This window comes from Stigmatopora argus, chromosome 10 (assembly GCF_051989625.1).
Source record: "Stigmatopora argus isolate UIUO_Sarg chromosome 10, RoL_Sarg_1.0, whole genome shotgun sequence".
NCBI classification, from domain to species: domain Eukaryota; kingdom Metazoa; phylum Chordata; class Actinopteri; order Syngnathiformes; family Syngnathidae; genus Stigmatopora; species Stigmatopora argus.
In genome coordinates this window covers 4,343,627-4,358,587 of record NC_135396.1, presented here as the reverse complement: position 1 = coordinate 4,358,587, position 14,961 = coordinate 4,343,627, and the positions used below count along the sequence as shown (strand labels likewise).

At 43.1% G+C, this 14,961-nt stretch overlaps 1 protein-coding gene across 1 annotated transcript; it reads right to left on the bottom strand.

The window, feature by feature from the left end:
* Positions 1 to 3,699: 3,699 nt before the first annotated feature.
* On the bottom strand, positions 3,700 to 14,823 carry ppp1r13l (protein phosphatase 1, regulatory subunit 13 like). The gene is made up of 13 exons (XM_077610615.1): positions 14,634 to 14,823; positions 9,703 to 9,773; positions 9,519 to 9,637; positions 9,039 to 9,453; positions 7,546 to 7,638; positions 7,384 to 7,472; positions 6,465 to 6,819; positions 5,772 to 6,190; positions 5,568 to 5,702; positions 5,341 to 5,474; positions 4,491 to 4,657; positions 4,233 to 4,426; positions 3,700 to 4,098 (listed from the first exon to the last, which is right to left on the bottom strand). The coding sequence occupies exons 2-13, from the start codon at positions 9,737 to 9,739 to the stop codon at positions 4,063 to 4,065; spliced, it is 2,193 nt and encodes a 730-aa protein (XP_077466741.1). The 5' UTR covers positions 9,740 to 9,773; positions 14,634 to 14,823; the 3' UTR covers positions 3,700 to 4,062.
* Positions 14,824 to 14,961: the final 138 nt, after the last annotated feature.

The following is a 14,961-nucleotide window of genomic DNA, read 5'->3' as shown; positions in this document are numbered from 1 at the left end:
GCTCTTCTGAATTTGGCATGTCCGCAGTAAAGCTTAGTGTGAATGGACAGTGGATTTTCACCCCCGTTCCCTACCGCTCCCTTCCATGTTGATATAGTCTAATACCAGGTACATCATTACATAATTAAGCTTTGTCAAATTAAAAAAAAAAAAAAAAAACAGCTAAATTGTGGAAGGTTAACTCCATGAAAAGTAAAAAAAAGTTTGAACCCCCCTGCAGTAAGTCACGTGTGATACCTTTCCACAAATGTGGCATGTTACAAGTGCAGTTGATTGCAATCAGGTGCGTCTCATTTCAGCCCAACCCCCGTTTTGGTTCAATTCTGTGTCTGTGGAACAAAAATCTGCACCTTCTACCGCCAACGCCCCCCACCCCCCCACACACACTTTTTTTCTAATTGAAATATATATATTTTAAAAAAAAATTAAATGCTTGTCTTTTCCCCCTTTCATTTTCACAGTAATTTTTTTTTTTTTTCAAACGGTTAATACTGGAAAAATATTGATTTCCCCTTTTTTATATAAGAAAATACAGGTATAAAAAAATGCAAGACAGTATTGGCTATAAAGAGTCTCCAAAAGAGGATTTGGACAAATCTTAATGTCTCCAAATAGTCCATGGTCTATTTGGACTGCTGTCATTTCATTGGTCAATTAACTTAGACACCCATAATTAGCAAACACGGCCCGCGACAACTATGAGTTGACTGACACCCCTGGCCTGAAAAGTCTTTTCTGTCCAATCAAGGAAGACCATGGCCAACAATAGAAAACGGAGGCGCAATTACAGTGATTAATATCCTCCCCCTCGGGGGTGACGGAGCCGGATTAACAGGGAGCCTCGCTCTGACGGCTAGCGAGGCAAAGAGGCTAAATCGTTATGTTTCCAGAGTTCGCGCAAAGTTCACCTCGAAGGGAACGTGTTGAGGAAAGTCAACTCATTGTCCCATTTATTTATTTTATAGCATCTTATTATTATTTACCTCTTTGTTAGTATGTTGTTGTTATTTGTGCACTTTGCTACTTATTTATGGTGTTGACTACTTATTTTTTTACGTATTATTATTTGTTTGTTGTTGTTATTTGTGCACTTTGCTACTTATTTATTTATTATTTATTTATTTTAAGCCATCTTATTATTTATCTCTTTGTTAGTTTGTTGTTGTTGTTATTTGTGCACTTTGCTACTTATTTACGTTGTTGGCTACTTATTTATTTTTTATTTTATAACATCTTATTGTTTATCTCTTTGTTTGTTTGTTGTTGTTATTTGTGTACTTTGCTACTTATTTACGTTGTTGACTATTTATTTTATAACATATATTTATCTCTTTGTTAGTTTGTTGTTGTTATTTAGTACACTTTGCTACTTATTTACGTTGTTGACTATTTATTTATTTTATAACATATTATTTATCTCTTTGTTAGTTTGTTGTTGTTATTTAGTACACTTTGCTACTTATTTACGTTGTTGACTACTTATTTATTTTATGACATCTTATTATTTATCTCTTTGTTAGTTTGTTGTTGTTGTTATTTGTGCACTTTGCAGCAAAACTTTAAATCTCATTATACTTGTATAATGACTATAAAAACATTCAATTCAATTTGACGGCCATCGACGTTGGAGCCTTTTGAAGTGGGAGGGATGGCATGAAAATGCAGGAATGAATACCCGCTCGAAAACCACCTTCCCTCCCACTTCAAATGGATTGGACAACGCCGAACGCTAAATGGCAGAGGGTTGAAAAGAGCGCCTTGATCTGCTCATTGGTCGGTTATCGCCATGTGTCGGTTCAATATCGTAGCGTGACTCATTTACGGTGACTGAACGCAGAAGCGGTGCCATTTTGGAGCTAGGCCGCTCGGGAAAACGGCGGGAGGGAGCCGCCGCCGCCGCCGCCACCGTCGCTGACGTCAATCCGAATGCGGAGACGGGGAACAAAAGGTGCCGCAGGATGTGCGGAGGAAAATTCATTTGCGGCCCACTTATTGTGCACTCAAAGGCGTGCGCGTGCGTCCTCCTTTTCACACTTCCTCTTTCTTATGCTTACGGATCAATGCAAAATGGCATTTTGGCACAAATTGCCGGCCGAGCCCGCCTCGTTTTGTTCATTCATGGCCTGCAGCGCAAGACCAAAGCAAATTAGCATTCGCAGCCGCTCCTTCCAGGTCAAATGAATTGGATGTCTACTATTGTTGTCAATGGCAGACATTTTGGGTTTGTTCATTGTGGGTCACTTCTGCTTGGCTTTAGGGAAAATACTGCACATTTTCAGGGAGTTTCAAGGCCACTTCCATACATTTTGTACCATTTACTAATCATTTTCTGGTTGATTTTGGCTTGCTTCCTCTCCATTTTGAGGCATTTACCGGCAACTTGTTAATTTTTTTTTTTTTTGTCCAAAATGACCATCAATTAAGATTTTATAAATCAATTGTAGCGAAGGGCTCGCTTCCTGTTGACTTTGGGTCATTTCCGGGTCACTTCATCTCGACTTTGAGTCACGTATTCTTAATTTTCCTGCTTTTTTTTTTTGTCGAGAAATGATGAGCATTGACGTTTTTTTCGTGGGTCCAATTTGTAAATCAAGAGAAGTGAAAGTGTTGTATTTTTGTTCTTCATAAATTGATTTTTTATCTTTTGCAGGTGAAAACCAATCCAAGTGAATGGAAAGATTTTTAATGGAAATTGAATGCGCCCTTGGAAACGAATGACGGCAGAATATCAATGGCGAAATGTCTTCCACTCATCTTCTGAAAGCACTTGATGAAATCATATAAAAAAAAGGTAAGGAATGATTGAAACATATTTCCAAACCTAAAACGAAGCAAATTGTTGTATTATTAACGTGCAAGAAGAAGCAAACGTGATCCACCACAAGGGAATTGACACAAATTAGCAGCATGATGTTGTTTTTCTCTAAATAATGCAGCGGCGTGCCGCATGTTATTTTTCACTCGCTGCACTCAAAAAGCAAAAAAATAAATACAAATAAAAAACAACCCATACGACATGGATGACTTTGCCGGCCCTCCCCGACCGAACAAGTCAGTCCGCCCACGCTCCAAAATGAAGGCATCATGTTCATCCAATGGTAATTTGTCAATTCCCATGTGAGTGAATGCTACAAAGTTTTAAAAAAACACACAAAAAGTCAAAGAAAAAGGCCTTTTAATAGCTCACATTACAGAAAACAGTATTAATACTATGTGATTACATGACGCCGCCTTGTGGTCAGCAATATGCATTGCACTCTTATTAAACAATACAAAGTATATTCCTATTATTAAAAAAACGCACACAACCATCTAACATGATATACACAAATATCCATTTTTATATTCATACAACACAGTAGAAAATATGACGTCACACTTTTTCGGGTAAAATAAAATCGTAGCTTGACTGCTTAACTTTGATGGCGCTAGACGTCCAACCCGTTTCAAGTGGGAGGCGTGGCAGTGAACATTCGCTTGTTTTCATTGGTTCACTCGCTGCCTGCCCTCCCTCTCCCAATAGATTGGACATCCAGCAAAAATAAAGTCAATAAACTCACAGCAGAAGGTTAATTGGACGCAATGGCGTGAGCGTAACTGGCGGCCATCATGGGTAGGGCAACTGGCGGTTGGAAACCACCGCATTTACTCGCATATAAGCCGTACCCTTAAAATGGTTGACTTTTGCCATTTCTCGCGTATAAGACCCCCCCCCCCGCCATGGTAGTTTTCTTACGGCAAAACAGAAAATAACCAACAAATAGCAAATGTTGCTTTGCCGACATCTACTGGTGAAAAAGAGTATAGCAAGTCTTGTGCACAAATAAGCCGTACCCTTGATTCAGTCTTTTTTTTGTTACACATACGGCTTATATGCGAGTATAAATACGGTAGATCCGTTATTTCTTAGTACTCCAGGATGCCGATGACTTTTTAGTGGCATATTAGTACTCAGGCGGGTATTGGTGCCAGGCTAATTAAACTCAGCTAACAGAAAGTCAAACCGCAAATATAAGAATACTGAGAGTTGTCCTTTGGGTTGTCCTTGATCGCTCAAGTCGATTAGGAAAGAGATTTTGGCCGAACCTTTGGAAAAAGCTGAGAAACGTAGAATAAAAGAGGAAGAGATGATTATTTCCGTGTTCAGAGAGAGAAAAACAAGCCATCAAACAGTTTAGTCGTTAAGTTGTACTAGGCAACGTTGCCAATCTACCAATTGGATTTCGTCTCACCCCAAAGTAGTTGTTGGGCACAAAGCCCTCGCGGCCGCAGAGCGACGCCCACCACCAGTCGGAGCCGTCGGCCTTCTGCAGGATGGTGACCATGTCGCCCTCGCGAAAGCTCAGTTCGTCCGGGGCTTGAGCCGGGTAACTCCACAAGGCGTACAGCACGCCACTGTTTTCCATTCCCATGGCTTCCTCCATGCCTGCGGGGTAGGGGCGGGGCTCAAACGCCAGCGATCGCGTCGTTTGGAAAAAGCGGCGGCTTACCTCTCAGGAAGCTCTCGCAACCCTCGAAGCCCACGGCGTACGGGTCGCACTTTTGCGCGGCCGTGGCGCCGTCGCTCTCCGTCATGGCCATGACGGCCGCGCCGTTCCTCACCAGGAACTCGCAGAGAGGCCGGTCGTTGCACGAGGCCGCGCAATGTAGCGGAGTCCTGCCGCAAAAGCGTGTTTTGATTGGCTAGCACACGTGTCAAAGTGGCGGCCCGGGGGCCAAATCTGGCCCGCCGCATCATTTTGTGTGGCCCGGGAAAGTAAATCATGAGTGCCAACTTTCTGTTTTAAGATCAAATTAAAATGAAGAGTATAGATGTATATTAAATTTCCTGATTTCCCCCCTTTTAAATCAATAATTGTAATTTTTAATCGATTTTTTTCTGTGTTTTTAGTTCAAAGATCATTTTGTAAAATCTAAAAATATTTAAAAAAGCTAAAATAAACATTGTTTTAGATCTATAAAAAATGGAATATTCAGGGTTTTTAATCCAGTTCTTGTAATCTATTTATAAAATTTATATTATCAAGCGTTTGCTACGTTAGCAAAAGAAGGATGCTAATCATTTTTTTGGGTTTTGTCATGTTAGCAAGAAATGTGAATGGACAGATTTAGCTTTTTACAGGCCAAACAAAATTGTGGTGGGCTAGTTGCTGAAATCCGCTAAAGTTTCATTGGAAGCTTCGGCACGTTAGCCAGAAACATGAAACGGATGCACGACGCTTTCGTTTGTAGGGTTAGGCTTGGATCTGGCCCACAGGCCTTGAGTTTGACACCGGTTTGGTAGTTTCTAAAATGCGCATGTGTTCTGTTGCGGCTGGCGTAGGAAATGTAGACCTTTACCATCCGTGGCTGTCCGGGGCGCTCACATTTGCGCCCGCGCGAACCAGGAAGTCCACCACGTTGTAGTGGCCGCCGCAGATAGCATTGTGGAGCGCCGTGATGCCCTCGTCGTTAGACTGGCTCGGGTCCGGCATCTACGGCACGCACATTTCTCCGTTGGTAGTCCGTAGACAGATGTGGATAAATGTCTTACGGGCCAAAGTTAGCATTAGCATGAGCCTTCGTACCTCCTGCACGGCGCGTTGCACCGTTTCCAGCTCCCCCACCAGCGCGCCGTCCAGCGCTAGCACCAGCGGGCTGAGGCGGGCTCGTCTACCGGAGCTTTTGCGGTCTCGGCCGGCCCTCAGGATGGAATGGTAGTTCTGAAGGGAGGAAGGCGGTCGGAGTTGAGACGCGGGCGTCCCGCTTATTCGGGCTTTTCCGTTTCTTACTCTGTAGTCGTGGGGAGCGGACGTCGACGACGGAGTTCGCGGCGGAGGTAGCGCTGCCGTGTCCTCGTCTTCCGACGAGGTGCCCGTCTCGCTGCCTCCCTTGCGCCGGAAGAGCTTGTTGATGAGCTTCTTGTATTGGTTGGGCTCGTAGTGCGACGCCTTGCGATTGGGTCGCGAGGGGTCCGCCGAGCCGCGCCTTTTCAGGGGGCGGGGGATCTCCGAGCGGATGCGCAGCAGCTCTTCCAGGTCGGGGATCTCCTGGCTCTGGGCTTCGGGGGCCACCACGGGCTGCAGCCGGGTGGGGCTCAGAGGTCGGGGAGGCCCACCGGGAGGGCCGCCTTCGCCCTCGCGGATCGGCGGCATGTGGTGAACCGCCTCGCGTCGGGATAGCTCGGCGTCGATGTCACCCGGGTTCAATGCTGCCAAGAAGGAAAAAGAGACACTTGAAACCAAATGGAGTTTTTCTTCCTCTCCACTTATTCGCACAAATTGATGATTTAGTTTTGTGGTCACGGGGCCGTTATGGGCTCTCAGTGACCACCCTTGATGACCAATCCTCCCAAACAACTTCGATTGGTCACCTAGCGGCAGCCCAATGAGATAGCAATGTGGCCAAATCAATAGGAAGTTACTGAAAGCATCCATCACCATGCTCATTAAGTTCTCCTGAAAGTGATAGTTTTTGCTTTTTACCGTCGCTGTAAACGGCCGGTTGTCTCAACTCGGGCGGTGGATGCATGGCGGCTTGGCTGAAGAAGTTCCTGGATGGGCTGGGCTGGTAGTGAGCCTCCCAGGGGTCCCCCGGTGGGCCGGCGAGATCGGAAATGCCGCCCCATTGGGGGTTCTGAAGACGCATGATGACGGAGAGAGGGATGGGCCGACGTTGGCGGGACTGGGCGGCCACGGGAGGAATGGAAATGCGGGAAATGATGGGCTGCTGGTGATACTGTTGGGACGGGCTCGGAGATGCCACGTCTGGAAGGACTGTCACACGAGTGTTCCTGGATAAGGAGCCTTGCGGGAACTGGACCGGTGGACCACGATGATTCTGGAAAGAAAATGCGGTCAGATTTGAAAATGAGGAGTGGAATCTAGCCATCGGTTTTTGTTCTTTCAGAGGTCGAAAAGCCCTCCAAGTCAGATGCTGTGGTGTTCCTCAAGGCTCAATCCTAGAGCCCACCTTTTTTGGCACCTCCCGATGATATTTTCTCCATTCTTAATGGCAAACATTGAAGAACTGCCTTCTGAAGGAGTGGATTTTTGCCAGAGTAAACTCAAAAATCTTTGGTCAACTAACCCCATCAAGCTTTAAATGTTAAGCCCTGTCCTTTTTGGACTTTAGCAACAGATGTCTTTCCAGATTTGTGTTTCTCCAGTCGAAAAATGGACTGCTGAGACATGAATTTGTTTCTGAGTAAACGCTTAGATGTGGTCCCCCCCCCCGTAGTGTTATTTTCCAACTGGCAATTTCCCGATTTCAGGAAGCCAATTTTATGATCCCAGGCCTACATGGCGGAAATCGTGTGTTTCCCACTGGCAGCTCTGTGTGGCAAGAGTAGAGTTCAAACGCGGAAAAGGGAACTTTGGATAGCCGATTCCACGCCGCACGCACCTTTTTTGAGCTGGAGGCGGCGGCAGGGCCGTCCAAGTTGGATTCTCTCCAGTTGCTGTTTGGCACGGATGTTCTCAACCACTCGCTCTCTGGAACGAGAGCACAGAAGAACCTTTTGATGTCTCTAATTTGCCTCGTACAAAGCCAATATGGACGACTCACTGTCATAGGTGTGGTGAGGTTTGCTTTCAAAGGACGTGTCCAGATCTGTCTCGTTCCACTTGTTAGGACTCTTTTGCCTCTGCGTGCCCTCATCTGAAGTTAACCGTCAAAAAAAACAAACAAAGAAAAAATTACAGACGAAATATGTACGGCACGGGGAACGTTTTTAGGGCTGGACTGCTTAGGGTGCTCATTATTGGTCAATAGCCTGCGAGTAAGATTTGATCCAGTCGTTTCGTTTCCTCTAGGCTTCAACAATGCCTCGTTTGTATCGCGACATCGCATTTAGCCCAGGGTGCATATCTGACTCATTTAACAATCGTTAAGGTTCTGACAACTTAAACGGCTGCTTATTAAGTATTTCCTTTGATTACTGAACTGATAAGAGACTTGCCACATCTTATGTTTCATTGCGACACCCTTTTTTGGTAACTTTGTGGCTAATTGCATGCTAACTTCGCCCTAGTATCAGTATGACTGGTCATTCCTGTCCTTGTGCCCAGTGATTGGCTGGCTATGAATTCTGGGTGTCCCGTGCCTACTACACACACTGGGCTGGGATTGGCTCCAGCACCCCCCGCCACCCTTGTAGTGAGTGACAAGCCCAATGGAAAATATGGGAATGAAAAAGGGAGGATTTTGAAAATTATTTCCTGCCTGTTTTGATGTGCCAATCAAATTGAACTGCCATTTTGTGTCCTGGCTTTCATTCTTATCTGCTGTGGTTTTATTTGCATATCAGCCTTTATGACTTCCCGGATTCAGTGCGGTTTTGGATGCTTTCTTGCTGTCATCGCAAACCTGTTTGACGGCTGCGTGTTCCCACTTGGATGGTGAAAATTGACTTTTACTACAACACGAAAAGTCCGGCAGCGGTTCCGCCCTCTAGAACAATGTCAAGACTCCTTGACATGTTGTGGCATCACGTCCAACAAAAATGTCAATGTTAACTTTGCACAATTTCACTGTGCTACGGCGCTAGCTCAGTGATGAAAATGGAAATCGGGTTACAGTAATCCCTTGATTATCGCGACTTCACTACTTTGCGATTTTTTTCTGATATTATTTTTTTTAGGACTCAGCACTGAAGATAATAATTAAGAAAATGATTATTATTTTTTACTATTTTAATAGGGGTGACCCTACATTGCGTTTTTTCAATTATATTCAATTATGTCTAGTCTAAGCACTGAAGATAATAATTAAGAAAATGATTTTTTTACTATTTTAATAGGGGTGACCCTACATTGCGATTTTTCAATTATCTTCAATTCTGTCTAGTCTACATTAACCGCGATATTTGAGGGATTACTGTACTGTATTGTCTTCTTATCCAGTGGTTGGGTGTTGTTGTGTTAACTCGATGTTTAGTTTGGGCTTATGGGGAAACCCTAGTTCTGGACAAGTATTAGTCAATTGTTTTAACGGAAAGAAGTTACGATCATGGGACTTTCAGCGCGATTGGTCCCTGCCGGATTGTTACGGTCACTCACCGGCTTGCCTGAACGTAAACGCTCGAGGGAGCGTTTCGGGCGCGGGGTGATGAAAAGCCAGAGGCGACGGAACCCGTTCGGGCCGAGGCGACCTCCGACCGTCGAAGGGGCTCAGCCGTTTAGGCGAAGGAAGCGGCAGGTGCGAAATGGGGCTGTGTGCCGGGGACGGACTTCTTTCCGCGTAGCTCGCCGATCCACGGGGACTGTTGTCGTAGCTTCGTCTGGGGCCGTGGGGAGAGTGCTTGGGGCTCATCTGCCGGTACGACTGGCCGTCGGTAGCGCCGCGGGGCGTCGTGGATCTGCCGATTCTGGGCGAGGAAACGGGGCTGCTTTTATTCGGAGCGCTCGACGCGTAGCCGATGGTAGTCCAGCCGCTGGCCGTGTCGGGCGGCGGTAAGATGTTGCAATGGGAACTCTGCGCGCAAAAATGCACATTATTGCTAGCTAGTGTTAGCATTAGCGCAGCATGCTAGGTTTTACCTGAAACCTGGGTTGCCTGTCTTTGGATCCGGAGGCGTCCTTTAGCATGGAGTCGAACTGGTTGGCCAGCGCGTCCGCGTTGGCAAACGAGGCGTTGAGGTCCTCGTTCATTGTTTGGACTGGAAAAGTCGTGGAAAATGAGGAAGACGGTGAAGTCAACGAATGATGGGAGGTGTATACTCACACAATAGGCTGCTCCCGTAGCTGTTTTGAGAAGTCATGGGGGTTAGCTAGCTAGCCAACGATGTTGAGCTTCTGGAAAACACAAAAGAAGGTCAAAACGTTGGGGTATTTTGGGCTGATTTTAGACATTTCAACCCTTTGACTACGATGGACATTTAATCACATGGCTCTTTAAAACTAAACTAAAAGTTTTTTAAAAAAAATAACAAAGCCCACTCCCAATCATGTAGTTGATACCTGAGGAAAAAATATTTATGCTACCTAATACAAGTAGCATTGCTGTCTAGCATTCATTCGAAAGGATGACGCAACTTTATTTCATAAAACAGTTCAAATTTAAATAAAACCATGTCATCTCAATTTGGAAGAAAGTTATCATTCTACCACTACAATGACATCATTTAACCATTTAAAAATATGTATGCTACCTAATACAAGTAGCATTGCTGTCTAGCATTCATTCGAAAGGATGACGCAACTTTATTTCACAAAACAGTTCAAATTTAAATAAAACCATGTCATCTCAATTTGGAAGAAATTTACCATTCTACCACTACAATGACATCATTTAACCATTTAAATCTTGATTTTTCCAGTGCTCCCAGAGAAACCGTGCTTTGTTATTTTAAGCTGCCGAGTTCAACGCGCTATCATCCACACCGTTTCAAGTATTTTTAGACTTCGAATGCCAGACCACATCATTCAGAAACCCTTAAGAACGCCGCCAGTAGTCCCACCCTGAAACGGATTTATTTTCTCTCCGCAACTTTAAACGGGATCGTCCCTATTGTTCGCCACGAAGCTCAAAGTGGTCCCCGGGGGGCAAACGTTGACAGCTCCACGCCCTTCCCGCATGCGTTGCCATCGGGGGCGGTAGGTGTGCGAACTGCTTTTTTACCGACATGAGCTCACGTCTGCTTTCGTGACTCAACGGCGTCGCGTCGGAGGGCCCGCGGTAGCCCCTCATGACAAGTTTTACCTGTTTGCTGACTCATTCTTTTCTTTCCGAGTGCGATCGGGTGGCTGATAAACGGAAGCTGCCAAATTCCACACCTCATATCAGTGCCCCAAAACACAATAGATTATGACGGTGTCCTTATTGTTATATATTCTGTCAAGAGCAAAGGCCAGATAACACAGAGGTCAGCTCGTTCTAGCCGCCATCTTGACTTGCGTCTGCTCTCCGTCTCGATATTCACAGCCACCCCGTTTGGTCCGCACTGAAGCCGAGTTTGACTGTTGAGTTTTGATTTATTTAATAAGGGACAGCACATATTAATGCAAATATTTTCATTCATGTTAATGAATTTATATGTAAAAATGTAAGATTGTAGCTGAGTGCTAATTTCCATCTTTAGTCCCTTGTGTAGGTCGAAGATAAATGATGACACACATGACACACGTAGCACAGTTTTAGACGGCGTTGTCATTGCAATTTTGTTTGTCTTACAGCCAGGCTTTAAGATGATTGGCTAAGAGGTTCAGAGACAGGACTTCACATATGCTAATTGCTATTAAGTTCCAGGTATGTTGAATTGAATGCTTTAATTATCATTATTGACATTCTTATGTTATATACACAGACAGAGAAGATGCTTTGGCTAATTTAGCACTCTTTTGGAAAGGGAACTACACAGTCACCTCTAGAGCCAGCCCTTGTTGATGTGTTGGATTTTTTTGTACAAAATTTTGCAGTGGAGGAGGAGGAGCTTAGTGTTGGAAGATTTTGTAAACTAAGGTGGCATCTCCATATTTAACACTATTGTTCCAATTCAGGCATTTGTTTGTGTTTTTTTTAATATGTGACAGTGTTTGTCAGTTTCACACTTACGAGTTTAATTTACTTCTCATACATGTGGCTGATCTTTAACCATTTGGCCTACTTTAACGCAGAAACAGAGCTTAACCTTTCACCCCAGCAACTTAAAATAAACAACAGCAGTTTCACCATACGATTGCGCCATTTTTAGTAAAAGTTCAAAAGGTCAGTTCCGCTGATTCAGAATGGCACATTTCCCGAAAAAAAAGACAAGTTAAGCAACACTTTGGTTCACCTTTCCCCAGAATTTACAGGGTAACAAAATGTCGGTCTTTGTCTGATTATATGGAAGGGGGGTTAGAGATGATCATCTTTAGCGGAATATCACGCATTATTTGTGTTTGTTGCCGTAATCTCTGTTGCATTCCAAAACTCTGTGGCTTCCTGCATCTCTTGTTTTCATTTTATTCGTCCTTCCATAATTTCCTTCTACGGAACTCTGCTCGGAGGGCAGCTTTGTCTTTTTTCACTTTCATTTAAATCTCACAGCAGGGGAAGATGCTTTTCATTCCCTTAATGGCGGATAAATGTGATAATTTGACAAGACACCCTGACAATCAGCAAAAAAATGCAATATTTTCCCAAATCTGGCAAGAAACCGCTATAAAACATCATGAAACTTGAAATAAATCTCATACAACTTGGTCGTTTTGCGGCAAAATCCCATAAAACTGTCGCAAAAAACACATAAAACGTCTTTAATCCCTCAAGACTCGGGGTAAATAATCCAAAAGCTTCCAAAATTGTCTGGTTTAACCAGGAAAACTCCTTTATTATTATTTTTGCTTTTATTCAATTCCTAACACCATCAAAATCCTATGAGATTAAGAAAATCTTCTCGACTTTCAATCACTCCAGATGCTTATTTTCCTTCTTTTTTTGGCATACTTTCCCAAAAAAAATGATTATTTTGCTTTTATTCAATTCCTAAAACATCTTTCCAAACACCATCAAAATCCTATGAGATTAACAAAATCTTCTTGACTTTCAATCAATCCAAATGCTTATATTCCTTCTTTTTTTGGCATAATTTCCCCAAAAAATGATTATTTTGCCTTTATTCAATTCCTAAAACATCTTTCCAAACGCCATCAAAATCCTATGAGATTAAGAAAATCTTCTCGACTTTCAATCACTCCAAATGCTTATTTTCCTTCTTTTTTTTGGCATACTTTCCCCAAAAATCTGTCTATCCTCAGCCCTTTAGGTCAGTGGGTTACGCATTGGTCACGCCAAGCTCCCGACTTTACTCTCGGGAGGATATTTTTAACCCCCCCACACTGAGAAAAATGTACTGCAAAACCATTTGTCACGTCAGAAGGATGACTCAGTCAGTCTTTTGTATTTGTAGACTTTTGCAAGAGTTACGCCCAGGTTGCTCGAAACAACTCTCACCCTTTGAGTCACCGCGGTGCTAGCCGTTGCATCATAAAAAAACAAAAAAAAAACACTCTTTCCCTTTACGCCAGTGTCCGTGCATCTCAGGAATCCGTCCATGCTACGGCACACGTTCAACATTTCCAGACAGCTAACAAAGCCAGGCCATTACGCAAAGATTTGCAGGTCGTTTCCCACAATTTATGTTCTCCGTCCAAGCGATGTTGCATTTTTTTTTTCCTGTTCAGGACCTAGAAAGCGAGTCTTTTCCCACAATGTGGTTTTTGGAACCGCAAAATGTATTGGTGTAAAACGTAGAAGATTAACTGAATCCATTTTAGGGTAAGATCTTGTTCCCTTAGGTTGGAAAGACTTCTACTTTCTACTTTTCTTTAGTTGACAATGGCAGTGAAAAAGTTAAATGCTATGAGCAAAAAAAGTATAATGATTAGGATGTCCCAGATTCTATCACGTGATTGGAAATCTTTACAAGATCTGAATTGGGTAAAAAAAAGATTTTTTAAGGGCTACAAAACACAAAATGAGACGTAAAAACATCATCAAAAATGGATAAAAATCTACTTTTAAATCAATTGTAGAAGTAATGGGTCGTTTATCGCTATGGGGATTTTCCCAAAACCATGTGACTTGAATTTGGGTGTAAAAATATGCGATTGGGACAACTCTGATTTTGAACAGTTTGTAGAAATTTGCAGGTTTGTTATTGTGCTAATCATGTAAAGGTGGTTTGAACATTCTACAAATAGATTTGATTTGCTCGCAGAGGTGAGAAAAGCTTTCAATTTTGCACATCCTTAACACGTGTCAATCCCGCGTCAGGGTGAAAAGAACTCGCAAATGTTCGAGTTCCAAACATGTCCGTGTTTATATGACACAGCATAACAAGTTGTCAAAATAGTTTGACTGACACTTCAGTTTCATTCGGTTGAAAAATAGTGTTGCACAATTCAATCCTTTTATTTACATATTATATCACTGCATATTCACTTGAATGTATAATAATTGCTATCATGGCTTGGTAGACAGTGTTTACCAATCTAGCTAATATGTGTGAGGAATACATAAATAAACTCTTGTCAAATTTAAGACTTAAACTGTTCTCCAGAGCCATTTTTTTCATGTTTGTTCAATATGGCATCAATTTAGTAGATTACCTTGGCTCGTGTGCTATTTTTCCTGATGCTAGCAGATCATAGACATTCGCTAGCCAGTGGCAAAACTAAATTTTGGCATGTTATTTTCGGGGTCTCTAAACTGTAAATATTTTCTGAATTTTACTTTAGCAAGAAACGTCACATGGACACACGTTTCACTTTAGTTGGCCACAAAAAAAATCATGCGGTCGGCCCAATCTGGCCCCCATGCCTCGAGTTTGACACATTTAAGAACATGCTCATTTTTTCCAAAATGATATTTCCAGTGAAAAATCAAGCCTACTACAATTCTGCCATAATACCACAAGAATTGAATCTGAAACTACTCCAATCTATTTCTGGCCAATTATTTTCTCCTCATTTCGACGTCCCTCACTTTGGTCGATGTTTGCAAAATCAGACTGCTACAAAAATAGTAACATCTGATCTTCATTACCATGTGAAAACAGAAAAAAAAAACACATCCTCCTCGCCTTTAGGAATTCACCCCGACTAAAACTTCATTCTTTTAGGACAAGGAGGGGCTACATTTTGCAGGAATGCACATAAGAAGACTCTTACCTCCAAGCAAAAGGAAAATTCCTGTCTTTTTCCTGCTTCTGAGACTACGGGAGAAAGAAAACCTGCGTGTCCTGACCCTGGAACTTTTTTTTTTCCTCCTGGGCTTCCTGAAGTTGGCTGCCCAGTCACTAAGAGTGGAGTGTATGTACACACACACACTCACACACACACTCCCACCACACACACCCCATGCCAGATCCGCCCTATGCTCCTCCTCTGCATGGACGCCTTTAACCTGAGCAAGAAGCTTAAAGGGACAACACCGAGTATAGAAGACGGTTATGCTTAAAATAATTATGTATATATAATTATGTTGTTTTTTTTAGCT

Bases quoted from the DNA above. Each gene is read 5' to 3' on its own strand.
- ppp1r13l (XM_077610615.1), bottom strand. From the start codon at position 9,739: ATGACTTCTCAAAACAGCTACGGGAGCAGCCTATTGT. The intron at 9,454-9,518 runs GTAAAACCTAGC...TTTTGCGCGCAG, and splicing joins ACAGGCAACCCAGGTTTCAG to AGTTCCCATTGCAACATCTT. The intron at 4,427-4,490 runs GTAAGCCGCCGC...CCTACCCCGCAG, and splicing joins TTGCGAGAGCTTCCTGAGAG to GCATGGAGGAAGCCATGGGA.